This window comes from Onychomys torridus, chromosome 13, assembly GCF_903995425.1.
Source record: "Onychomys torridus chromosome 13, mOncTor1.1, whole genome shotgun sequence".
Taxonomy (NCBI): domain Eukaryota; kingdom Metazoa; phylum Chordata; class Mammalia; order Rodentia; family Cricetidae; genus Onychomys; species Onychomys torridus.
Genome location: NC_050455.1, coordinates 55,552,539 through 55,579,291, shown reverse-complemented (window position 1 = coordinate 55,579,291; position 26,753 = coordinate 55,552,539). Strand labels below are relative to the sequence as shown.

Below are 26,753 nucleotides of genomic sequence, written 5' to 3'. Positions count from 1 at the left end.
ACAGTAAGCTGCACTTTCCCCTATTTAACATCATTCAGAAAATGCCCCACAGATTTTCCTACAGGCCAGTCTGATGGAGGCAATTTCCCAATTGATGTTCTCTCTTTGCAAATGATTCTAGCTTGTGTTAAGCTGACAAAAGCTAACCATCAGGAATGCATAAAAGAATGATGAAGTAAACACGGGGCAAACATGACATGCTACGAGTCTCACATATGGAACAGTTCAGAGAGCAAGAATTATGTTAGTGTCTACTCAGTGGTTGTTGCTACCCTTGAGTGGAGTCTTGTGTTCCTTGATATTAAATGGAAGATTCCCCAAACAGGCAGACTCAGATGATCAAATGCCTGTAAATTCCAAGTTAAAAACTTAACAAGCCTGTCCAATAGGAAATAATTTCTTTTTCCTTCCTTCCTTCCTTCCTCCCTCCCTCTCTCCCTTCCTCCTCCTTCCTTCCTTCCTTCCTTCCTTCCTTCCTTCCTTCCTTCCTCCTTCTCTCTCTCTCTCTCTCTCTCTCTCTCTCTCTCTCTCTCTCTCTCTCTTTCTTTTTGGAGAAAGGGTCTCACTATGTTGAGAACTGGAACTGGCCTGGAACTCTATGTAGACCAGGCTGGTCTGGAGCTCATAGACATCTGCCTGCCTCTACTGGGAATAAAGGCATGCCCCACCACACCCTACCTATTTTCCTTTTGAAACATGGTCTTGTTGAACTGCCCAGGTTCCAACTGTTGGGGTAAGGTGATTCTTCTGCCTCAGCCTCCTGACTAGCTGGGACTTTAGGTGCATGCCCTCTTACCTGACCGGGAGTCTCACTTTGAAGTACATTAAAAGCCCATAATTTAGTGGCTTTTTTGTATAGCTTGAATTTGCTTAACCACCTTCACAATCACTCAGAACATTTTCATCATCAATAAAAGAACTATATGGCCACAAAAGCTACTTAGCTCCCAGCTCACCTCAGCCTTATGCATGCCTGATTTATTTTGTCCTAAAAGATATACCTGTCCTGGACATTTCATGTACCTGATATTATACAATATGTGGCCTTTCATGTCTGGCATCCTTAGTTTAGCACAATGAATTCAGGGTTTATCTGTGTTCCAGTGTGCCAAGAGACTTCATTTTTTTTTTATATAGGTCTATTAAACTTTGCACCATGTGGTTGTATAACATTTGCTGATCCCTTTTTCAGCTAATGGGCATTTGGGTTGTTATGAGCATCACTGCTGGAAAAATCCAAGTGGATGTACACTTTCAGTTCTCTTTGGTATGTACACAAATTTGGGGCTACTGAGTCTATGATCAATTTTCTGCAGAACTGTCATCAGAGAGGAAGAAGTCTCAATTGAGAAAAGGCCTCCATAAGATTAAGCTGTAGGCAACCCTGTGGGGCATTTTCTTAATGTGATTGGTGTGGGAGGACCCAGTTCATTGTGGGTAGCTCCATCCCTGGGCTGGTGGTCCTAGGTTCTCTAAGAAAGCAGATTGAGCAAACCAGTAAGCAGCACCCCTCCACAGCCTCTGCATCAGTTCCTGCCTTGTTTGAGTTCCTGTCCTGACTTCCTTCAGTGATGAACAGTGACAATGAAGTATAAGCTGAATAAACCCTTTCCTTCCCAACTGGCTTTTGGTATTGATTGATTTATTGATTGATTGATTGGTTGAGATAGAGTTTCTTTGTGTAGCCCTGGCTGGCTGTTCTGGAACTTGCTTTGTAGATCAGGCGGCCTCAAACTCACAGAAATCCACCTACCTCTGCCTCCTGAGTGCTGGGACTACAGATTGACACCCAACCATCTGGATTGTTTTTTATTATACTTAAAATACACTTGTCTGTTCATCTGCTCACTTACTAGTCTATCTTACCTTGATGCATCTCAAAGATAGTGGCCCACTTCCTCCTAAATACTTCTGCATCATTGTTTAGAAATCATCTTAGTCACAGCTTTTCATTTTAGTGTAAACTTTACATCTGATTTTTATTTTTTTTCCATGTTGGAGATCAAACCAAGATCTTCACAAATGCCAACAAAGTACCCTACCACTGAGCCACACTGTCACCAACTACAGCCACACTGTCACGAAAAAAGTACCCTACCACAGAGTCATACTGTCAGCTTCTGCTCTTTTGTGTGTATGTGAGTGTGCTGTGTATGTGTTCATGTCTGTGCTGGTGCACATTATGTGCGTGTGTGTGTGTGTGTGTGTGTGTGTGTGTGTGTGTGTGTGTGTGTGTTATTCGTCAGGACAGCAGTCCATCTTGGATCCTGTTAAGACAGAGTCTGTCATTGGTCTGCAACTTGCCAGCAGACTGATTGCCTGGCCCATGAGCCTCAGGGATCCTCTCTTCTCTGCTCCCACCCCAGGGCTGGGATCACAAGAGTGTGCCACTGTACTCAGCTTTTTGCATGAGTTTAAGGATTGAACTTAGATCCTCATGCTTATTCAGTACTGAACAGCCTCCTCCTCAGCCTCTAATTTAAAAAAAAAAAAAAGATGCATCAGCTCCAGTGTGAGCACATGGTGAGGAGCAGATTGTGTACAACATGCTCCATCATCTGCAGATGAGCTGGAGGTCAGGCTTGAGCCCAGGCTCCCCTTAGAGGTCAGCTGTCATGTCCTCACAGGGGGTGGGGCTCAGTGAGATAGAAATTTTATTTTCCAGATTTTCTATTTATATTAAGGAGTGTGGAGTGTTGCTACAGACTATTTGGAATTAAAGTTGGAAGAAAATTGGACTGTTTTCCGTGTCATATTTCTGCATAATTTTACATAAAGTATTTCATGTGATTATAAGGCAAATACCAACTATATTTGCTCCCGTTTGTAACCCTTCATGGACATATGCCAGGATATGTAGGAAAGAATTGGGTACTGAACCCAGTGAATGGATCAAGCCATCGTTAATCACTGAGGTTCCACTTTGTCCCCCCTCCCCAGTGGCCACAGAGACCTTCTGGCTTACTTGCAATGATTAAAGGCTGTAAATGGAAACATCTCCAATCAATGCTGCTCTAAGAAAATCCCACATTACTTAGGACCACATGTTCTAATAAGTCACCGCCTGCTTTGGCTCTTGGTGTCAGCTGGGTTCTTTCTCTGGTATGAATCCTGAAAACCAGTACTGCTTTTGAAATAACAAACTGGAGCCAACAGAGGGACACCAGGCAGTGCAGGGTGCTGAAGGGTGGACCCTTGGTCTTCTCCACCAGCCATATCTCAGTAGTCACTTTTTTTTTTTTCTCCCCAAGACAGGGTTTCTCTGTGAAGCTTTGCACCTTTTCTGGAACTCACTCTGTAGTCTAGTCTGGCCTCGAACTCACAGAGATTCACCTGTCTCTGACTCCCAAGTGCTGGGATTAAAGGCCACCGCCACCTGGCAGCAGTCACATTTTTATTGGCATTCTGCACCTGGGTCTGTGTGACAAAGGATTTAATTTCTAATGAATACTAAACAATGCCACCCCAAGTGATCAAAGGGATAATCTATTGTTTTATTGTAATGTGTATAATTTTAAGGTCCTACTTTAGCACCTTCACCGAGAAACTCCAGGAATGCAAAGCCAATGGCAAAGGGCATTAGAAACTTGTGATATGCTGGGAAGAGTCAGGACTAAGGGACCCACCCTGTCCTGTCATCCTGCTTTTTATACAAAGAGTGACTATCAAATTGAGCAACAATCAAGAGTCTGCTGGAGCTTTTCTCGCAAGGGAGTCATTACTTCGAGACATTTAAAAACACTTCCTACCCAAAATCCTGTGTAGTAACACACCTCAGAAAGTTCAGTTTCGGTCTTTGGAACTGACAGGAAGCCAGGTACCGTAGTGTGCTCACCTGTCTGTGATTCTGGTGATTGTATGCAGAGACGGGAGAAGACTTGGAAGCTCCGAGGGCTTGCTAGCCCAGCACCCACAGTGGGGAAAACAAGGCAAGAGCTGACCCCCAAGGCTGTCTTCTGAACACACATGTACCATGGCACAAGCATGCCCACACTTACACATATGAATGTGAACACACTTGAACACATTGCACATACTACACCCACATGCAGCTAAAACAAAACCAATTAATAAAAAATTTGCTTCATATGTGATAAGGCAGATATTTCCAAACAATGATGGAAGAAGTGAAGGGCTGGGGGAGGGGTGAGGAGCGATGTGTGCTCAGATGTGTATTCATTTGCGTTATCTCCGCCCCTCTATCATCTTTCACAGTGGAAAAGAGAAAGAAAAAAAAAAAAAAAAAGACAACCACTGCCCATAAACAGGGACAGTTCCTGAAAATAAATTTATCTAAAAATAAAGGTGAAACAGGTAGCTAAGAATAATGACTATACATCATGGTGACAGTTACATTTTTGATGAATTCAATGGCCTAGTATATATCTTTTAAATTCTTTCTTTTATTTCAAATTACCTGCAAAAGGCCAGCTTTGAAGTTGAGATCACATAGGTGCTGACAATTTCCAGATTATTTTAAGAGTTTATCATGCCCGGGGCTTGGCAGCGAGCCATACAGATGAAGTCTGAGTTAGAGATGGTGAATGGGGCTGGGAAAACTCTTGGCAGCTGAGGAAAGACAGACCTGGGTCTACATACAGGACAAGAAGTATCTGACTCTTTTTCTTTGATATTCTAAGTCTTCCCAAGCCAATTCTTGAAATGGATATGCTTCTAAATGAGCTTATGTGTTGGTAAAAAGCGCAGGAGCCCACACTGGGTGGTGAAAGTTACAGTAGGTGAAGTCTGGTTTTATAGAGATCTTTAAAGGACCAATTTTCTCGCTCCTAAAATAGCTGTTTCCATGGTTACTTAATCACTTATTATGAGGCCTTAGAGGAAATGCATTTGGGGGAGATAATTCAGTAGACTGTGTTTAAATTTCCATTGTAGGAACTTGGGAACTTCAAATGAAATATAATCTCTGGTAATTTGCAGTTTGCTTGATGCTGAAAAGACATTTCTACCAGAGTGGGGAGTTCCAAACTCAGTGGTAACCCTGATTCCCACCCTGCCCAGGTTATGCCAGTCTCATGGAAGTAGTAGTTGCTGCTCAGGGACACAGAAGTGACTCTGGATTGGGATGAGTGGGTTCCAGTAATCGGCTAGAGGGCAGATGTGAGTTGGCGTGGGCTGGACATCGCCTTTCTCTCCCACTCCATCTGGAATCTGGTCTGCACAGGGTGAGGTGGAAGAGACGAACACAGGAAGAAAGATACTCAAGAGTAGCCAATATACCCATTACTGTCCCCAGACAAGTACTGCTGGTTCAAAACTAGACAGCTTTGGAGAAATCCTACTTTTCCTAGAAGTAGCCTGAGGAAATTTCTACTCCTTATGTGCCAAACAGCATAATGCATATCTCCATAGCCTCCAAATGTTTACCACACCCATGTGGTACACTTCAGAGGCCCCTCCCTCTGTATGTGGATTTCAGCTTCCAGGGTGTTCCAGGGTGTTGGTTGGCTGAGGATGAAGATGCAGCCCTCGCATGTACGGGGTGCATGTCTCTACTATTCATTATGAGCTGATGACTCATGGTGGGCTGAAGGAGCAGGCTGAAGTTCTCTTGTCCTGATGGCTGCCCCCACACACAGCCAGCCCTGAATACCATGTGCCTGTCGTCTTTTCTACCCTGCATTCTTCCATCCTCCTGTCCTCTTTTTAAGCTGACATGAGTGTGTATATATACATATGTATATGTATATAATTGTATATGTATATATGTATATAACACATATAACATGAATGTTACCACTTTGAAGTATAGAATCCACAAGGTTGTATGACCAGCACACTAGCAAGTTTCAGAACATTCATCCTGATGGCTAATCTTTCTTGTCAACTTGACTATATTCAGGATCACCTAGGAGATTGGTGTGGCACACTTCTGGGTGTTTCTAGAGAGAATTAACTGAGGGAGGTGATGACCCACCCTAGAAGTAGGAAACACCCTAGAAGCAGGCTGAGGTCTGTGCAGCATAGAATGGGAAGAGGAGACACCAATAGAACCCTGGTATTCTTCCCTCAGCTCCCTGGCCTGACATGAGGTGAGTGAGCTGCACCACCATGCCTTCCTGGCCATGATGACTGGACCCCCTTAAACCGTGAGCCAGAACAAATCCTTCCTTCTTTAAGCTGCTTCTTTCAGGGATTTTTTCCATAGCAACACAGAGGTAACCAATCTACACATCATCCCCGAGAGAAACCACCCCGAGTAGCCTCACTCCATTCTTTCCTCTTCCCATCCCCAGTACCATCAACCTACCCTGTCTCTGGATTTGTCATTCATAGACCTTTTTAAAAGAATCGGTCTATCTATCTATCTATCTATCTATCTATCTATCTATCATCTATCTATCTATCATGTATATGGTGTCCTGCCTGTATGTATGCTGGCATGCATATATGACAAGGGCACCAGATCTCATTATAGATGGTTGTGAGCCATCATGTGGTTGCTGGGAATTGAACTTGGGACCTCTGAAGAGTAGCCATCTCTCCAGCTCATTCATAGGCATTTTATATGCATGGACCATTTATCTGTGACGCTTTGGGTTTGGCTTCCATCATTCAGCATGGAGTCTTCCAGAACTGTCAATTTCCTACTAGCATATTAGTACTGCCTTTCTCTTGTGTTGCTGAATACATTCTGTGGCAAGGATGCTGCACATCTATCTGTTGATGGGCACTTGGGTTGTTCCTGATTTTGGCTGTTATGGATAAGGTTGCTATGAACACTCGTTTGTATGGATGCATGTTTATAATTCTCTTGGGCATATATCTAAGAGTGAATGGCTGGGGACAATAGACTGAGTCTTTTATGAACTGCTAGATTCTCATGATATCGCTTTTTCCTATGGGTATTGAAAGTTAAACCTAGGGTCTCCTGCATGCTAGGCAACCACTGAACTAAGCCAGAGCCCTCATTATAGTTTTGTTTTGAGCTAGGTTCTCATTAAGCTGACCAAGCTGTCATTGAGCTCACTCTATCATCCAGGAAAGGCCTCAAATTTGCTACTTTCCTGTCTCGACCTCCTGAGTAGCTGGGATTACATGCTAGCACCACTGGGCCCCTTCTTACATCTTAGTGGTCAACTCACTCTCTGCTGAGGCCCAAAGAGAATTTTAGTGTTGCTGCCAAGAGACTCTGCCCCAGATGGTTCTAAGAGCTATACACAGAAAGATGATTCCTAAGTGAGCACCAAGGCTCAAAGTGCGGAACTGCCGAGCAGCACAGCACAGTGACTCAGAGTCACCCAAGACATTAGTCAGAGCTTCTAGCAGCCTAGATGAGGGAAAAAAAAAAAAAAAAGAAACTACATCAAGATCCTGGGGATCTGCAAGAGGAAGCTGCAGTGCATGAGAATGTAGGGTGTGGTATGGACTTGTGAAGGAGTCATGGGTCAGTAGATCCAGTCAACAGCACACGGAATATGGGACTCTTGCTTCATTAATTCAGTTACAATCCCGTGTTGCCTATGAAACCTCCATATTCGCTGGACTGAAATATACTTCGGGTGGTCTCTAGGGTGATATGGAGTGGAACAATTCTGCTCCCCGGCTTAGCAGCTGTTGGAGTGCAGCGCAGTGCATTTCTCAGCCTTTGTAGTGATGCTGGTCTGTATCACACAGTTGGCTGTTGGCCAGATAAAAGGACAGCACATGAGTCACAGGCAGCATACCATACTTGATAAGGTGAGGGAATGACGGAGTTATCAGTGAAATATTTACTATGGACTTTCTGTTGTGATTTCAGAGTATGTTCCTCTGTTTGTGGAAAGAAGAGTGCACTGCAGGCTAGTATGCTAGTTTTGACAGCAGCTGCCTCACACATCTGGTGTTTACCCTGTCTCTTTTTAAAAATAAGAAACATTTTGTTGTGTGTGTGTATATGTGTGAGTCTGTGTGTGTGTGTGTGTGTGTGTGTGTGTGTGTGTGTGTGTGTGCCATACATGGGTGGGTACCTGCTGAGACCAACAGAGGGCATTGGGTCTCCTGGATGTTAGTTTCAGGTGGTTGTGGGCTACCCAGGTGCTGGGAACTACACTCCAGTCCTTTGGAAGAGCAGGATGCACTCTTAACCTGGGAGCCATCTTCCAGTCCCTACTTTGTCTCTTGATCACATCATTTCTTCTTTTTCATGCTTGACTTAATCGTGCATTGTTTTATTCATCTAAGTTCTAGAAAGAGCAAGCTAGTAAACATTTCTATGTGTCTTTATCTGTCTACCTGGTAGCCTGGTTGTCCACAAGCTATTCAATCCAGGTCTGCATGGCCTGCATGCTCTGTGATGGAACTGTCTATCTAAGGACACACTTCTCAGAGCATGTCCATGTCATCAGCAAAATATTTGACTCTGTCACACACAAGACTGCCAAAGGCTCCCTTCGCACAGGAAGGCCAAACTGAGCAATAGGCACATGAATATGAATAGGACCCATTCCCTGGAGGTCAAAGTCTCCTGAGTGGACAAATAGCACAGGATCACCGTCCCATTCCTCTGCCAATGTGATACGTGTGTGTGTGTGTGTGTGTGTGTGTGTGTGTGTGTCCTTTCTTTTAGGAAGTGACAGTGATGGGAGATGGTTATAGCTTACATTTTTCTAACATTTACTGAGCAACTTAAAAAACTCTGGCAGTGCTGGGCTGTGGTGGCACACGCCTTTAATCCCAGCACTCCGGGAGGCAGAGCCAGGTGGATCTCTGTGAGTTGGAGGCCAGCCTGGGCTACAGAACGAGATCCAGGACAGGCACTAAAACTACACAGAGAAAATTGTCTTGAAAAACCAAAACCAAACAACAACAGAAAACAAACAAACAAAAAACCCAAAACCAAACAACAACAAAACCTTCAAAAAACAAAACCCAAAACTCTGGCAGCTATATATTGGTTTAACAAATTTATGGAAATACTACTTTTTTTTCCCCTGAAAACTCTATTCCAATGGTTCTCAACCTCCCTTTAATATAGTTCCTCATGTGGTACTGACCCCCAACCATAAAATTATTTTTGTTGCTACTTCATGACTGTAAATTTGCTACTGTTATGAATCATAGTGTAAAGATCTGTGTTTTCTGATGGTCTTAGGTGACCCTGTGAAAGGGTCATTTGGTCACCTCCCCCCCAGGGGTTGTGACCCACATGTTGAGAACTGCTCCTCTATTTCCTTAGTCCTAGAACCTGAGCATAGAAGTGGAACAAGATCATTTTTAGGGCCGGGTAGTGGTGATGCTTGCCTTTAATCCCAGCACATGGGAGTCAGAGGCAGGTGGATGTTCTCTGTGAGTTTGAGGCCAGCCTGGTCTACAGAGTAAGTTCCAGGACAGCCAGAGCTACACAGAGAAACCCTGTCTCTAAAAAACAAAACAAAACAGAAGCCCCTCAAGATCATTGTAAGGAGACAAAAATTGAATAATATGATTCTCACGTTAAGACAGATAAGATAGCAATGCAGGAGGAGTTATGCAGAATTGGGTTCAGAAGTCTCCAACATGGCAGCTTCCTGTGACTTGGCTAGGTTAGAGGTTAAAAAGTTGGGCTTTATTCCTAACAAGGCTGAAGGGGCGGGGGCTTACTCAGTCTGAGGCCAGAAGCCTTGTTCACGAGATGCATTTTTTTACTCATGGCTTTCTGTAGTTTGCAAGGATAGAAGTCAAGAAAGAAATTAGCAATCTCTTCCTGAGGTCATGTCTATTATTGGGAAATCGATTCTGGGCTGCCTCAGTGTACCTCTTTGGGCCAGAGGATATCAGTCACATACTAGCAAGAATAATAGTTATCAAGGAGTCCACTGTATGCCAGGCACTATCCTGAGGGCTTTGGGTAGCTAACTTATTTGTCCTACCGCAGCTCCATGGGACTAGGTACCACTGTTTTGCTTTTTATTTCCCACTGAAATACTTTGCCCCAAGTCTCATGCAGCTGCCCACTGGCAAACTCGAGTCACACACACAAAAAATTATTTTTGCACATTCCACTTGAAGCTAAATCATTACTTCACCACTCCACAAGAGTTAGATTTCCATCTTAAATTCTGTGTGGGCAGTAGTGGCACATGCCTTTAATCCCAGCACTTGGGAGGCAAAGGCAGGCAGATCTCTGTGAGTTCGAGGCCAGCCTGGTCTACAGAGTGAGTTCCTGGATAGTCAGGATACACAGAGAAACCCTGTCTCAAAAAAACCTGAAAAGAAAGAAAGAAAGAAAGAAAGAAAGGAAGAAAGAAAGAAAGAAAGAAAAGAAAAGAAAAGAAAAGAAAAGAATAGAAAAAAGAAATTCCTTTCGTAACAATGTGTGGCAATACCATGTCTCCAAGGACACTGACACGGGAAGACACAACACATATTGCACACCAACTTCCAGTGCAAACAGATGTGAATGTCACTGCAATCACGAGCTATGCTGGAGATCCCAGCTGCTGCCATTTTCTGCTTTGGCATGCAGGTTAATAGAAGTTATATAACCTAGGTAGACCTCAAACTCATGATCCTCCTGCCTCAACTTTGTAATAAACATAAGGATGACCACATGCTTTAAGAGCCAGGCCTTGGTCACACTTCTGAAAACAATTATTTTATTCTATTTTTTTTTTCCAGAGCTGAGGACCGAACCCAGGGCCTTGCGCTTGCTAGGCAAGTGCTCTACCACTGAGCTAAATCCCCAACCCCTGTTTTGTTCTATTTTCCCTCATACAAGCACAGCTTTATTGTGAGCTTGACCTTCACAGAGAACGTTCCAGTGACGAGTGTACTTAGAATGAACTCATTAAAATGTTTAAATGTGACACTATGGAGCTGGATTGTTCCACATCCCAGAATGCTTTTAAGCAGGTAACTGATGTCATTATTGGTCATGAAATGGACAGAACAACAGGATGTTTGAACCCGAGTTCCAGGCTACTGTCACCATTTGCTTCTGTATCTCAGGAAGCAAAATGGGGGTGGGGTGGGGGAGGGGCAGGAGGGGGTGGGGGAGGGGCAGAGGAGGGACGGGGGACAGGAGGGGGGCGGGGGACAGGAGGGGGGCGGGGGATGTCTTGACACAGGATTTTTTTATTTGCAAGGAAACGGACAAATCACTTGAGAGCCATCACTGAAGGTATGCATGCCATACTCATTATTCCAAAAGGCTCCGGAGAAGATAGTTGAAGCCTCTTCATGGAGCAAACTGCCTGGAATCTATGGGTGAGAACCAACACTAGGTCTGTGCTTGATCTCAGACAACATGAAAACGTCATTTCCTTGGAACACAAACTTATCGATCCCTCAGGAAACAGTAGGATGAGAAAAGTCATCGCTGAAGCCTAGTACCCTGGCTACAGGGCAGTTGTATGATCAGGGGTCTGTGGACAACTCTTTTGTTTCCTAATCAGTCTGTTTTCATTCACTATCTGCCAGTCAGAACATATTGAAGACACTGCTGGTTTAAGCCTAGAAACGTTCCAAGACAGCAGAAAAAGGAGGAATAAAGAACCTGCCTGAGACCAGTATTAACTTCATTATGCCCAATTCCAAAGTGCAGAAGGCCCAGGGAACCAGCAGGAAACAGGCTTTACTTTATTTTAAATTAGGCGTATATGTGTGTGTTTATCTCCATGCATGTGCATGCAGGTGCTTGAGGAGGCCAGCAGATGGCATCAGATCCTCTGGAGCTGGAGTTAACAGGCAGTTGTGAGCTGCCTTGTGCTTGCTGGGAACTGAACTCAGGTCTTCTGGAAGAGCAGCCAGTGTTCTTAGCCACTGAGCCATCTCTCCAGTACTACAAATTTTGATATTAAAAAAATTAATTTGGGGAGTCTTGCTTCAAAATTAAAATATAATAATGAGTATTTAGGTACATTATAATTCACAAATCTGCCTTTAAGTCTATGTGGAAATGAAAAATGAAGAGAATTGAGTCAGGACAAGTGAGGGAAAGCTATTCTGATTCTTCTATGAAACACTGTTAGGGAATACACCTCCTTTACAAAGTCAACTTTTGGAGCCAAAAGCTACACTTGTTCCCTGCTTTAGGAAACCTCAGAGCCACAGGGAGGGCAGCCCAGCCAAGACTGCAATCATGCTTCAGAGAGGCCTGTCTTCAGGGAGGCGACTTACTATTGTGCACAGTCAATCAGCTGGTACTCGTTGGATCTCTCAAAGCAGGCCTTCACCCCCTCATCGTCCCACAGCTTCTTCACGTGATCGAAGAACTCCTGAGGTTGGGAAGAGTGACAAGAAAACACATCAGGATACCTTACAAAGTGAGAAGTGAAAACTTCCAGACAGAGGCTGCAAGGAGGTCCATCCTCTACGATGCCGTGTGCACCGACGGTTCAGCATGATGCAAGCCAGGCAACTCGGCTCTCAGCACCCATGCAAGCTACAGAACCTCCCTGCTGTTCACAAAGCTCACAAGAATGAAACCTGTAAGTCGAAAATTAATGCCAGTCATTAATTATAAAACAAGGACACAACTGTACAGTTCTGAGCATTCAGTACTTTTGAAAGCTAAGCAGCCACCTTGACCATGGAAGACACGGAGAGTGTAAGGTCCATCCTAGTTTTTCCGAGACAGGGTTTCTCTGTGTAGCTTTGCACCTTTCCTGGAACTCGCTTTGGAGACTAGGCTGTCCTTGAACTCACAGAGATCTGCCTTTGCTTCCAGAGTGCTGGGAATAAAGGCGTGCGCCACCACCGCCTGGCCAGAGACAATTCTTAGTCAAAGCCTCTGTCTTTTGATTTTTTAATGTGAGGTAAGAACCGAATGGAGGGCTGGAGAGATGGCTCAGTGGTTAAGAGCATTTGCTGTTTTTTTTTTTTTTTTTTTTTTTTGCAGAGGACCCTGGGTTTCATTTTCAGCATCCAAATGAGAGCTCCCAACCACCTGTAACTCTAGTCCAAGGGGACCCAATGCCCTCTTCTGGCCTCCTTGGGCACTAGACACACATGTGGCACACATGAGGCAAAATACCCATACACATAAAAAATGGACATACCAAAGTAGATAGATTAAATTGGCTTAGTAACATACAAAACCTGCCACAGGGTCTCAGGTAGCCCAGCCTAGCCTTGAACATATGATCCTCCTGCTTCAGCCTTCAGTACTATGCCTGCTCCGTGATGGACAGCTCTCCTATGAGGGTTTTATTTGTGTGTGTGTGTGTGTGTGTGTGTGTGTGTGTGTGTGTGTGTGTAAAGCAAACCATGTGTTGAATACCAACTGTGAAGGCTACCATGCTTGCCCATTATGGCAGCAGGGCCCACTGGAAAGACTCCTGCCGCCCCCCCCCCCCCCCCCCCCGCAGTCACAACACTAGCTCTGGGGTACTTGATTCCTCTCCAGGTGAGTGACTTAACATCAAACAGTCTGGGCTGGGTTTGAATATAGGAACCGTTGACACTATACACGCCCACGTAGTTTCCACTGGCGGTTTCAGAAGTGCCCAGGATGAGTCTACACCCGGTCAATAGGTGTGAAGGGCAGCAGACCCTTCTGCTGGTTTCTTGGGTTAGGAAAAGACAACACAAACCAGGGAGGAGAATGCCAGTAGGTGCAGGCTCCTTCTCTCTCTGGGATGCTCTCTCAAGTTTCTCCAGTCTATGTCAGAGTCAGGAGAGCTGTCCCCACTCCCATACCGTATAGTGGGTCAATGTGGTGGTCACAGGAGCTGGCTACAGAAGAGACCCCACACAGGTCAGACCCTGAACTAACTGGGATGAGGCTAGGGGACAGGAAGAGATGAGGAAAGAGCAGGCCATGGAAAACTCGTCACAGGGACTGGATCTGGAGGAAGTGCAGAGGTGCTGCGGCACCCTGCAGGATCTTCTACCTGGTGGCAGGGGAGAGGCGGGCACCCAGATTAGAACCATTGCTGTCTGGGTCACTGACAGCAGGTCAGGTGCCTGCTGGGTGGGGTGGGGGTAGCAGGACAAGGTCATGGGTGCTTGCATCATTCAGACCCACAGCCCTAAAGATGCCTGTGGGATACACCTGTGGGCTCCCTCTTGCATCAATCTGTGTCCCAGCTCTCCAGCTCTATTGGAAAGTATTCAGAAATGGAAAGCTAAGGAGAAAGGTGACTGTGACTTTTCTTTTTTTGGTTTTTCGAGACAGGGTTTCTCTGTAGCTTTGGAGCTGTCCTGGAACTCGCTTTGTAACCAGGCTGGCCTCGAACTCACAGAGATCCACCTACCTCTGCCTCCTGAGTGCTGGGATTACAGGCGTGCGCCACCACAGCCCAGCGACTGTGACATTTCTTAATTTTTATTTTTACATTACCGAATGAGAAGCATCTTGAGATCTTTGTACGTTTAAGCAACCAGAATGCACTGATACTTCTGACTCTTCAAAGGGGCTGAGTTGTATGATGTAAGGGAAACATAGCCCCACATTTAAAACCACTCTTCAAAACAAGGTTCTAAAGTTTTGAAAGCATACTTTTGTATTCTTTGCATGTAAATGTATGTGTGGTGTGTGTATCCAAGTGCATGTAGACATCTGAGGCTGACGTTGGGAGTCTTCCTGGATGGCTCCTGGACTTATTTGTTGAGGCAGGGTCTCTCAAACGAACTCAGAGCTCAATGAAATGGATACTTTGGCTAACCAGCTTTCTCCATCTGAAGTGCTGGTGTGATGGACAAGCTGCCATACCCACCCGGCATTTATGTGAGTGCTGGGGATCTGAACTCAGGTTATCACACTTGCCAAGTAAGCATTTTATCTGCTGAGCCATCTCCCCAGGGACCATAATTTTAAGTAAGATTTAAAGTAAAAAAAAAAAAAAAAATTTAAGTACCTAACCACTGCCCAATGTTTTCACAACCTTTCTCTTCCATTGTCTCCTATTACTTGGTATTGATAGTATATTAAAAAAATAGCTTGAGGGGACTGGAGAGATGGCTCAGAGGTTAAGAGCACTGACTGTTCTTCCAGAGGTCCTGAGTTCAATTCCCAGCAACCACATGGTAGTTCACAACCATCTGCAATGAGATCTGGTGCCCTCTACTGGCATGCAGGCAGAACACCATATATATAATAAATAAATGTTTAAAAAAATAGCTTGAAATTCTCAGATGATAACCCATTTTTGTTTCTCCTATCAGATTCTTCCTAACTCTTTTTAAAAAGAAAATAAATGGATGACAACAAGAAACATAGGAATACTATTTCCTATATAATTTCTGTGCTAGCATACACACCTCACTTCTGGGTTATACACACGTAGGGCATAGTTTACATTTCGAAATGCACACTGAAGTCATCTCTCTAATTTCCTGAGACATGGGATGTGCAGGTGGCCCTTGCACACAGAGGGTGTGGCTGGCCAGCTCTTCCTAGTGGCAGCGGTCCCCAGCCAGCTCTGCTTCCTGCACTTGTGGAACTCGTCACTGGGTAGTGAGAAAATATTACTCCTTATGGTCATTGCGTGATATTCTTTCAAAGATGGCAACAGAAAATGCCTCCTGCATTAGTGTCAGGAACCCTCCTGCAAAAACAAGTTATTTATGCCTATTATTATTTTTAATCTTACAGACCCTCACTGGATGACACTGGTGATTCCTCTTCCTCTTTTTTCCCCCCCTGGAGCTGAGGATCGAACCCAGGACCTTGCACTTGCTAGACAAGCGCTCTACCACTGAACTAAATCCCCAACCCCCCTCCTCCTCTTCTTGAGACATGATCTCATGTAGCCCACAGTAGCCTTGAATTTACTGTGTGGTAGGGGATGACCTTGACTTGTGTTTCTCAATCCTGCCTCCAATCTTGAGTGCTGGGACCACAGGTGTACACCACCATGCCGGGTTTATGCACTGCTCAGGACTGAATGCCAGGCTTGATGCACACTGGCAAAACATTCTACCAACTAAGCTACAGCCTCCAACCCCCTTCTAGGTGATGCATAATGTTAATATCATGTAGAACTGTGTAAATAGTTGCTACACTGTATGCTTAGGGAGTAAGGACAGAAGAAAGTTTGTGCCTGTTTAGAACCATCCCAGATTCCCCCTCAAATATTTATGACTCTTGATTGGTTGGCTTCTTAGATATAGAATCTATCAATATGAAGAGTCAACTGTAGGTTGATTAACTTACAATTATTTGATTTTAAGTTAATCTAAAATTCTACTTAGGAACGGCTTTCAGAATCTATGCTAGGAAACATCCTATCAACCCAAACATCTAAACCACTGAGCAGTCCCAGGGCCTACCAAAGACAGTATCAAAAATAACACAGTAAAAGGAGGGCACACTCACACTCACTGGAGTGTGCATGAAGCCTGGCATTCGGTCCTGCGCAGTGCATAAACGCAGCATGGTGGTGCACACCTGTAATCCCAGCACATACCCTTTGTGCTCCAGACAACATTCTGGGGGTCTCAGACACCAGGTCTTTTCTGTGTCTCAAATAATGTATGAAATAGGTGATTCAGCTCCATATTCCAGATGTTAGAGCAAGAACCACCGAGTATATTTTGTTTTCTTCACATCTACCTAACTGGAAAATGGGCAAGTCTGAACTCAGAGCTTGCTGGGAGTCCACTTTTCATCCTTTCCTCTGGCCCACAGCAGCTCCCTGGGCCCAGGAAAGCAGTGTGGGCATTGGGGACATCGTGTACACACCTGCCTGTTTTTGCCTATATTATAAGCTTATTATTCTCATTATTCATCTAAAAACAATTTTGGGGGCATATTTTATATGCCATAAACTTCACCCTTCTGTACCATCATGAAGCTATCACCTCAGAAGACATTCACCTTTCTTTTGGGTCAGGATGCCCCGCTACCCCAGGGCCAGATGACTGCTAACTTACACTGTCACTGTGGTTTTGCCTTTTCTGAAAATTTTATATAAATGAAATCATATACTATTTTGTGTTTATCTTCTTTCTCACTTAGCATAATACATTTTAGATTCACTCACTTTGTTATGTGTATTACCAGTGTGTTTTATTAATTTTTTCTTTCTTCTTTTTGCTTGTGACTGAACCCAGGGCTTACATAGGTTAAGAAACTGGTCTACCACTGAGCTACGAGCTACTCCTCTGCCTTTGTTCTTTTACATTGCAGAGTTCTAGCCCATTTTATAAGTGCACTATATTTTGTTCATTCACTCACCATTTGATAGCTATTTGGCTGTTTCTAGTTTAACTTGATTTATTTATTAATTATTATTATTAATTATTACTGTGTGTGTGTGAGTGTGGACATGAGCATACTGGGGTGCTGTATGTAGAAGTCAGAGAACACCTTTTGGGGGTTGGTTCTCTCCCTCCACTGTGGGTTCTGGGGATCGAACTCAGGTTATTGGGCTTGTGCGGCAAGCACCTTTACCCACTGAGCCTTCCCCTGTGGCATATTTCCGGTTTTGAACAGCTACAAAGAGTGCTGTGTGAGTTTTCCTGTGGACTTTGGTTCTCATTTCTCTTAGGTGGGAAGCTTAGTTGGTTATATGGTCACGGGTGTGTAGCTGTTAAACACTGCCGACTTGCTCTACACGGTGGTCTACTGTGGTTCCATCTTGCACATGCAGAGGTGAAGTCTAGGCTTTCCAGCTTCCACATCCTCACCAATACTCACTTGATCAGTTTTCTTCTTAATTAAGACCTCACTGTGGTCTTAACTTTCATTTCCTTGAGGAAAAATTATGTGGATGATCACTGCCTTGACGATTTCCTCCTTCTCTCTCCCCTTCCCTCCCACTTCCAGTCTCTGGCTGGCCTAGAACTTGCCATGTAACCCAACCTGGCCTTGAATTCATAATCCTCTTGTCTCGGCCTCCAGAGTGCCAGGACTGCACGTGTGCACTGCCACGCCTGGGTTCTTGTATGTCTTTTTGTCTTCTGATTATTGATTTTTTTTTTTTTCCAGAGCTGAGGACTGAACCCAGGGCCTTGTGCTTGCTAGGCAAGTGCTCTACCACTGAGCTAAATCCCCAACCCCTGATTATTGACTTTTTTAAAAAAGAGTAAATGATTTCAAAAAATGTCTGAAGTTAAAACCTTTCTTGGCTATGGGGTTTATTTATATCTTCCCTTGAACCTCAATTTCTTAAGTGCCGGTTGATGAACACAATTTAAAATTTTTGGTGATGTTCAATTAATCAATTTCATTATCTTTTAGGTTTTATGACTCTCTCTCTCTCTCTCTCTCTGTTATATCAGAGAAGTCTTTGGATAATTCAAGATTAAATTTCCCCCATGTTTTCTTATAAACGTTACAATTTTAGTTCATACATTTGCATCTTAACCCACTGAATTCATTTTGGGATGGTGTGATGAAAGGGCCAGTGCTCATTCTTGTCCATGGAATATCAACGTGGAGAGGACTACCCTTTCTCAGCTGAATTACCATGATTCCTTTGTTGCACAAATCCTAATTGGTCTTATAATAAAAACCTGGAGCCAGATGTTGGTTGGGGTAAATGCTGAAAGACCAGAGAGTCAAAGGAACAAGCCATTCCTGTTGATTTCAGTGGACATGCTTTGAGTTTTTCCCATTTAGCAAGATGTTGGCTGTGGGACTGCTGTATATTTTATATTTTATTTCATATATATATATATATATATTCATTTCATTTTTCAAGACAGGGTTTCTCTGTGTAGCTTTGGTGCCTGACCTGGGTCTCACTCTGTAGACTAGGCTGGCCTCAAATTCATAGAGATCCTCCTGCCTCTGGGATTAAAGGTGTGTGCCACAACCACTGGCCTATTATGTATATTATTATGCTGAGACATCCCTCTCTACTCCTGGATTGTCTAGGACTTTTATTATGAAGGGATGTTGTATTTCATCAAAAAGGCCTTTTCTGCATTCAACAAAATGGTCAAGTGGTTTCTGTCCTTGAGTCTAATTATGTGGTAGATTACATTTATTGATTTATATATGTTGAACCATCTCTGCATCTCTGCTAGGGAGCCAACTTGATTATGGAAGATGATCTTTTTAATGTGTTCTTGGATTCAGTTTGCAAGTATTTTATTGAAAATTTTTTTGTTCATGATCCTCAGAGCTATTGGCCTAGTATTATCTTTTTTTGTCGTTGTTTTTTGGGTCTGCTTTTGGTATCAGGGTAATACTGGCTTTATAAAAAGAACTTAGAATATCCCTTCATCTTTCTATTTTGTGGAGTAATTTGAGGAGTACTGATGTTAGTTCTTAGAAGGTCTGGTAGAATTCTTCACTGAATCTGTCTTCAATGAATCAGTTTGGGTAATTTTAGTCACCATTTCTATCTCACTGGACATCATGAATCTATTTAAATTATTTATTTCATCTTGATTTAGCTTATATATTGATCTAGAGTTATATTTATCTAGAAATTCATCCATTTCTTTTATAATTTCCAGCTTGGTACAAGGCAGATTTTGAAACTGTGTCCTTATGATTTTCTGAATTTTTCCAGAGTCTGTTGAGATGTCTCTCCCATTTTTCCCTAGTGTTATTAATTTGTCTTCTCTTTTCATCACTAAAGCTTTGTCAAATATTCATTTTTGGACATTTTGGATCGCATACAAATTGGAATCTATATTAGTTTTGTCTTTTATAAGCTTACTATCTTTACCTATTAGTTTATAAGCTCATGAGACATTTATTTTTGAAGGTTAATTTATTTATTATGTACACAAAAGAGGGCGCCAGATCTCATTACGCATGCTTGTGAGCCACCATGTGGGTGCTGGGAATTGAACTCAGGGCCTCTGGAAAAGCAGTCAGTGCTCTTAACCTCTGAGCCATCTCTCCAGCCCGAGACATTTTTTTTTTTAAACTGGGACAGAACTGGAATTTTGTGTAGATTGAAAACACAGGAGGACCACTGAGTCATGAGACCTCTACAGGCCCCATGTTAACCTTCGTGGTTTGGGCCGCTCTTAGGAGGTCAGAAATTCTAATTATTTTTAAAGATACGTAAAATTCTAACTTAGTTCCAAATCACCACTTCACCAAATAACTGTGTTAAGCATAGCAGCCTAGTGATCAGCTGTATGGCCCACAGTGGAAAATTAATTCAATCTACCCTTTGGGGACGGGGACACAACTTTGGCTAACTACCCTCCACCCCACACAAAAACAGTTTTTCAGCTTTTGAGATTTTTCCCAGTACTCCCACTCTTAAACCTAAGAGACTCCATAAACCCCAATTCTCTGAGCAAACGCGAGTGCAGCATGCCGGAGAAATTCAGAACCGAAACTTATTTGTGTGGGATCAGAAATAATTAAGTATTTTCACCGGGGAAGAGAGAGTCCAAGAATCACAACTTTAGTCTTTTCTCTCAGACAATGCACAATGTTATCTGACAAGAATTCTCCTCAGGAAACTCAGGTTATGTAATTCTTCTCGTCCTTGTCCTTCTGAGTCACCCCAGCCTTCCTGTCTGCTGGGATAGCACAGAGAAAGGAGACCCCTTCTTTGGAGGAATCAAGCTGAATTTGAAGCGAATGTCTAAAGGTAGGTCTGCCGTAGTCCAGCTAACAAGGATGGTAGAATTAGATGCACATTTCTTTGGGAAAACTGTAGTGTAAGACATGCTAAGAGTTCTAATAAGGCCCATCAGATAATATCCATGGTGAGTGCACTGGTATTTTAGTATCTGAGTTCTTCGATTCAAACCCAGATGGGTGGATTCTGTTCATTTACTTATTTATTTATATTAAAAATTTTCATTTATTTTACATATGGACCACATTTTCCCCTCCCTCCTCTCCTCCTGTTCCCTCCCCCACCTCTCCCACCTACCCCCTAACCCCCCCATCCACTCCTCCTCCATCTCCTTCAGAAAGGGGCAGGCCTCCCATGGGAGTCAACAAAGCATGGCACATCAAGTTGAGAGGCAGCTCCTCTCCCAGATGGGGGATTCTTAGCTATGACTACTGAAACTCAGTTCCCTCAACTGTCCCAGGGATTATAGCTCAACAGCTCAGTGGTTATAGTATTTCTGGGCCAAGGGTAGTACTGTAGCTAGAACTGAGCAGTATATCGCTCAAATACAGAGAAGGCCTGGAGGTCTTGAGTATGTGGGGTGAGAGGTTGAAAGGAGAGGCAAAGGATGAAGCATGTGGGTAACTGTGATGATGAACCTCTGGAAGGCTGAGGGAGGATAGGGATGACCCACTGGAATCCTTTAGTGGCCCTGGGCACAGGAGGGTGCCAGGAATGTGGTCACACAGATTTGGCAAGATGGTAAGACTTTAATGAGCAGAGAAGTGGTCCATGGGGAAAGAGAGGCCACCTGGGTTTGAGGACTTGAGTCTAGAAATATTTATGGGACACATGAGTTCTAGGATGGAGGAGAAAGGCCCAGACTCATGAGCCTTTGAAAGAGGGTGGTATTTGTATTGCCAGCCTGGCCAAGGTAAAATGGAAACGGTATGAAGATGGAATGGGGAGATTTAAAAGCATTGTTTTAGCCTCCAGTGATCCTATCCTACTCTGAAACCTCCTGGATGACCTAAGGCCTTTGACCTTTCAGGAATATCCCCAAACCAAGGCTTGGGCACTGAGGGCTGTGAAGGGAGGGATTCTGAGCGGCAGAAATGTACCAACAGTTTGCTGCAGGGAGACTGTAGAGAGTATGTGTGGGAGCCATGAGATGCTCAAGAAAGGTTATATGCTGAACCTCCATACCCACTACCAAGAAGGATATCACAGTGTCCATAACAACATGTCCCCACTCTCCAGGCTCTGCTGATGCTTCTGAGGTGGTCATACTCAGCTCCATTGTGACCACTAGCTTATACCTGCCAGATGACTGATGGGGAAGAGGGACAGAGGCTTGGGCAAAGGCATGGGCAGAATCTGAGAGTGACAATGTGGGTGTGGGCCTAGGGTGACTTCATGTCAACAGCTGTGTGCATATGTACCCTAAAGTTACCTGAGGATATTCTCAGTTGGACAAGACAAAAATCATGTGTTTCTGTGGGTCAAGCATGGCCCTGTGGTTCTGTGAAACCAGAAGGCAAGAGTTTCAGAAAATCCACACATTGCTCTGAATGCAGGGATGGGGGATTCAAATTACTACAAGTATATAGAAGAACATCCTTCTTAGGCAATCACCTACCAGTTTGTAATGCTATAATAATATCTGGTATTTGATATCTATAACTCGATTCTACAATCAAATTATATTTGATTTGATATCTATAATATAATATCTGATATTTGACCCCTGTGAAAGGGTCGTTTGAACCCCAAAGGGTTCGTGACCCAAAGGTTGAGAACCGCTGACATAGAATGAAATGCAATGCAACAAGGCCATGCCGGGGCAGGGACATGTACAGCTGAGCTACAGTTTGAATATGGCATGGCTTCTCTTGCAGGCTCATGTGCTGATAATACCAATGAGTGGTGGTTGTGCCATTGAGAGGTGCTTGGATCAGAACCCTAACTTCATCAATGACCCATTAATGAGTTTATACTGAACATGCTATTAGAGGTGGGGCCTGGTTGGTGGTCACTGTGGACCTGACCCGGAAGAGTGCATCTTCCCTGTCCCTTCTTCCCCTACCCCCATCTTTGCTTTCTGGCTGCTGTGCAGTGAACAGTTTTGTTCTGTTATGCCCTCCTGTGACCAAGATGTTCTACCCCACTGCAGGTCTTGTACTAGTTACTTTTTTTTGCCAATTTGACACAAGCTGGGGTCATCTGGAGAGAGAGAAAACCTCAATTGAGAGCATGCCTCCATTAGATTAGGCAAGGCCGTGGGGGTGATTTCTAGATTAATGATAGATGTGGAGGACCCGGCCCACTGTGGGCAGTGCAACCCCTAGGCAGGTAGTTCCAGGTTGTATAACAAGGCAAGCTGAGCAAGCCACAAAGAATAAACTAGTAAGCAGCTTTACTTCATGGTACCTGCCTCTGCTCCTGCTTGGTTCCTTCCCTGACTTCTCTCAGTGACGGACTGTGACTGGAGCATGCAAACCAAATCAATCCTGTCTTCCCCAAGTTGCTTTTGCTCAAGGTATTTAGCACAGCAAGAGAAAGTGAGCTAGGGCAGGCCCATAGCAATGTAGCCAGCTAGCAGACATGGGCTAAAAAGTCTGCGATTGTGAACCCAAATAAACCTTTCTTCTCCAAATTTTGCAGCAGAGACCAAAAAGGTAGTGGGTATAGGCTGGGCGGTGGTGGTGCACGCCTGTAATCCCAGCACTCGGGAGGCAGAGGCAGGCGGATCTCTGTGAGTTCGAGGCCAGCCTGGTCTACAGAGCTAGTCCAGGACAGGCTCCAAAGCTACAGAGACACCCTGTCTCGGGGGAAAAAAAAAAAAGGTAGTGGGTATAAGATGGAATTCAACCTTATCATCAAGAATAAAGCAAAGCACCCTGGGTAATGAGTGAGACACACGACTTCTTTCATACAGTTCAGGTATTATAAGAATGACCTAAAAGAATCTCCTGGTTCTCCACAACGAAAGAAGCCCCATAAACAGAATGGCTGGCTACTACTTGCTTGCCAGTCTACCAGGAACAAATAATTGAAGGCATCTGAGAAGTTACAGGAAGCAGAACTATTCATCTTGTCATACTTATCTAAACCATGTGTTCTTATAACAAGGAAAATGTCCTTGAATCTTCAGGGAAACAGGGGATCGAGTTGACATTTGAAAAAATTAGAAGTCTGTGTGCCAGCTTCAGAATTCACTGATGATTGCCTGGGACCATTCTGGGTGGGGTATCCATTCCTCCCTTGGGAAATATCACCTAGTTCTCTGATCCCAAAGCATCTTCCTCAGAGAATCTGATTCTCACAGATGGGGGAGAAGCAGTCATGGCAACCTTACTTGGACATCTGATGGGCACCATACTCCATCTTCTCAGGGCTGAATTGATGGGAGGCACCTGCTTGGCCTGAGGTCTCAGCATCTCAGGTCTCATTTTCTTCCCAGGGCCTCACACTGAACCATGACATCACCCCGGGCCTTATCTTCCACGCCCCACCAAACCCATCTGTCTAAGGCTCATTTGAAACTATCCAATTTTGAGTATCTTACCACTCCTGGTTCCAACAACCACTGTCTCCTACCTAGATGGCCACATTTGTCTCTTGGTCTCTTTACCTCTCTTCAGCCAGTTGAAAGCATCCTCTGAGACAGTAGCAAGGACGAAGCTTTTTTTTTTTTTCCCCGAGACAGGGTTTCTCTGTGTTGTTTTGGTGCCTATCCTGGATGCCCTATAGACCAGGCTGGCCTCGAACTCACAGAGATCTGCTGGGATTAAAGGCGTTTGCCGCCACCACAACCCGGCAGGACGAGGCTTTTAAGGCATGGATCAGTTCGGGCCATTCGGCCTGCAAGTTCTCACAGGAGCCTTATTCATTTAGGGTTCCCACAATGCTCTGCAAGACCCTCCTTCCACTCCATCACTTCTTCCATGCTATCATCATTCTTCTCTGCTCTAGTCAACTAACCCTATGTTCCCTGAGTGCCAGGGTGTCCCCTCTCAGGGCAGGGTTACAGCACTGTCTTTCCCATGGATCCCTGACTTGCTCACCGAGTCTCCTCCTTCACCACTTATTATGGTTGTTTTAATGCCAACTTGCCAAACATTAGCATCACCTCAGTAGGGAGCCCCACTTGAATAGTGTCCTGATCACTTTGGCTGGTGTGGATAGCCATCCAGATACAAAGCATGGGATAGAACAAAGCTCACTTCGAAGTTTGCTCTTTGGCCTTCCCTCCTGTGGATGAGTTAAGCTGCCCTGTCGCTGCTGCCGCTGATCCCAATGTTGACAGCAGAACAGGCATTTCCACGATTTCACTGTGGGCTAGGGACCAACAGCTCTCCAGGGATCTTTTGGGCTACTGGTGCTAGATTGGGACTGCTGAGGCATCTGGCCCTGTGGACCGAGCTACAACTGGATGTCGAGCTGCCCAACAGTGAGAGAAATTCATTGTGGAACCACTCCAGCTGCCGAGAGATTCAGCTTCAAGGACTGAGCAACTACTAGGGTCTCAGCTCAGCTCTCAGGTGTGATTCTGCTGGTGTTTGTATTTTAGAACTTACTTAGTAAGTTCTTAAGTGCATACACATATGTACATGGTGCTCTTGTTCCCCCCATACCCCACACCCCCTTTGGTTCCTTTAGAGAGCCCTGAATAACACACTATCCCCTTTACAGTGTTCCTCGACGAGACATTCCCTGACCAGCCTCTTGCACAGGGCTTTGTTGGAAGTGCCGTCTCTAACTCTGTCCTACTTTGTGTACCCTTTAAGCTCCCCACAAAAGCTCTGTGCAATTAAGCTTAAATGACATACAAATTACCATGAATGGAGGGAAAGTTGGTTTGGATCTGCAGACGTTTTGTGTTTGACATTTATAGACATGTTCATCTTAGTTCAACCAAAACTAAACCAAACCAAACCAAACCAAACCAAACCAAACCAAACCAAACCAAACCAACCAACCAACCAACCAAACAAAAAACCACCATGAAACTATATGGAAAGGCTGGTCGGTGGTGGTGCATGCCTGTAATCCCAGCACTCAGGAGGCAGAGGCAGGTGGATCTCTGTGAGTTCGAGGCCAGCCTGGTCTACAGAGCTAGTACAGGACAGGCTCCAAAGCTACAGAGAAACCCTGTCTCGAAAAACAAAAAAACAAAAAACAAAAAAACCAAACAAAACCAAACAAACAAATAAACAAAACCTAAAACTATATGGAAAGTACTACTAACTATGTACGGGTGGTTTATTTGATACAGAGGACAGGTTACACCTGCTTGGGGCTGGCAGTGACCCTATTATACTATCGTGCCATTGCAAAAAAACCAAACACTGACCTAATTTCTCATTGTAGAAATAATGCATTTACGTTTAAGATTTTTTTTTTTCCCGAGACAGGGTTTCTCTGTGTAGCTTTGTGCCTTTCCTGGAACTCACTCTGTAGACCAGGCTGGCCTCGAACTCACAGAGATCCATCTGCCTCTGCCTCCCGAGTGCTGGGATTAAAGGCGTGTGCCACCACTGCCCAGCTCACGGTTAAGATTGACCATGTTTGCAACCCTGATGCTCAGGGCACTGAGGCAGGAGTGTGTGTTTGAGACCAGCCTAGGCTACCTCATGAGTTTCAGGCCATTTGGGGCAAGAGTGCTGCTAAGGCTAGAGGTGTTGTCGGCTCTTATAAATGGCCTCAGGGGACTGGAACCCCACACTACAGAACTACAGGCAATGAGCACTAAGAGCAGGAGGACCATCTTTCTTTCTCCAGAGAAGGGCACCCCAATTGGTTGTCCAACACCGAATGGGCATCCCTGCAAACATACGCACAAGTATCATCATACAGATTGAGCATGTTGTAGTTAGAAATATAACTGTATATACACATATGCATGCAATAACAATTGATAAAAAAGAGGCCATGAACCTGAAGGGAGCAAGGATGGGTATACGGCAGGATTTGGAGTGAGGAAAGGAGAAATATAATTATATTATAATCTTCAAAAACAAAAAAACAAAAACCCTGTACTTGGAGGGGAAAAAAACGGAGATGAAGCAACCTCATGGGAATAAATGAATTCTGTGTCTGGGGGACCAGGCTTGGGACCTTGGGACTCATTAGTTTGAGGCCTAATTTCCAAAGGCCTTGTTAAGAAAGTGTATTCCTTTGAAACAGTTAAACAACTTAAATGCTTGAAGCTTATGATTCTCCATCTGTATTTGGCTGTAAATATTATAAAACATTGATTAAAAAAAAAGAGAGAGAGAAAAACATCTCTCCTATACACCAAGGCATTCAGTAACCATCACAGTGATATCTCAAGCGGGTAGTTCTACAGGT

The 26,753-nt window shown here is 44.2% G+C and overlaps 1 protein-coding gene across 2 annotated transcripts in view; it reads right to left on the bottom strand.

Moving 5' to 3' along the window:
- Gnal (G protein subunit alpha L) overlaps window positions 1–26,753 on the bottom strand; it is a 132,515-nt gene that overhangs the window by 24,784 nt on the left and 80,978 nt on the right. For both annotated transcript variants that reach the window (XM_036204635.1, XM_036204636.1), the window contains exon 5: window positions 12,097–12,194. In XM_036204635.1, the coding sequence (XP_036060528.1) occupies window positions 12,097–12,194 (98 nt within the window). The remainder of the gene's footprint in view (window positions 1–12,096; window positions 12,195–26,753) is intronic.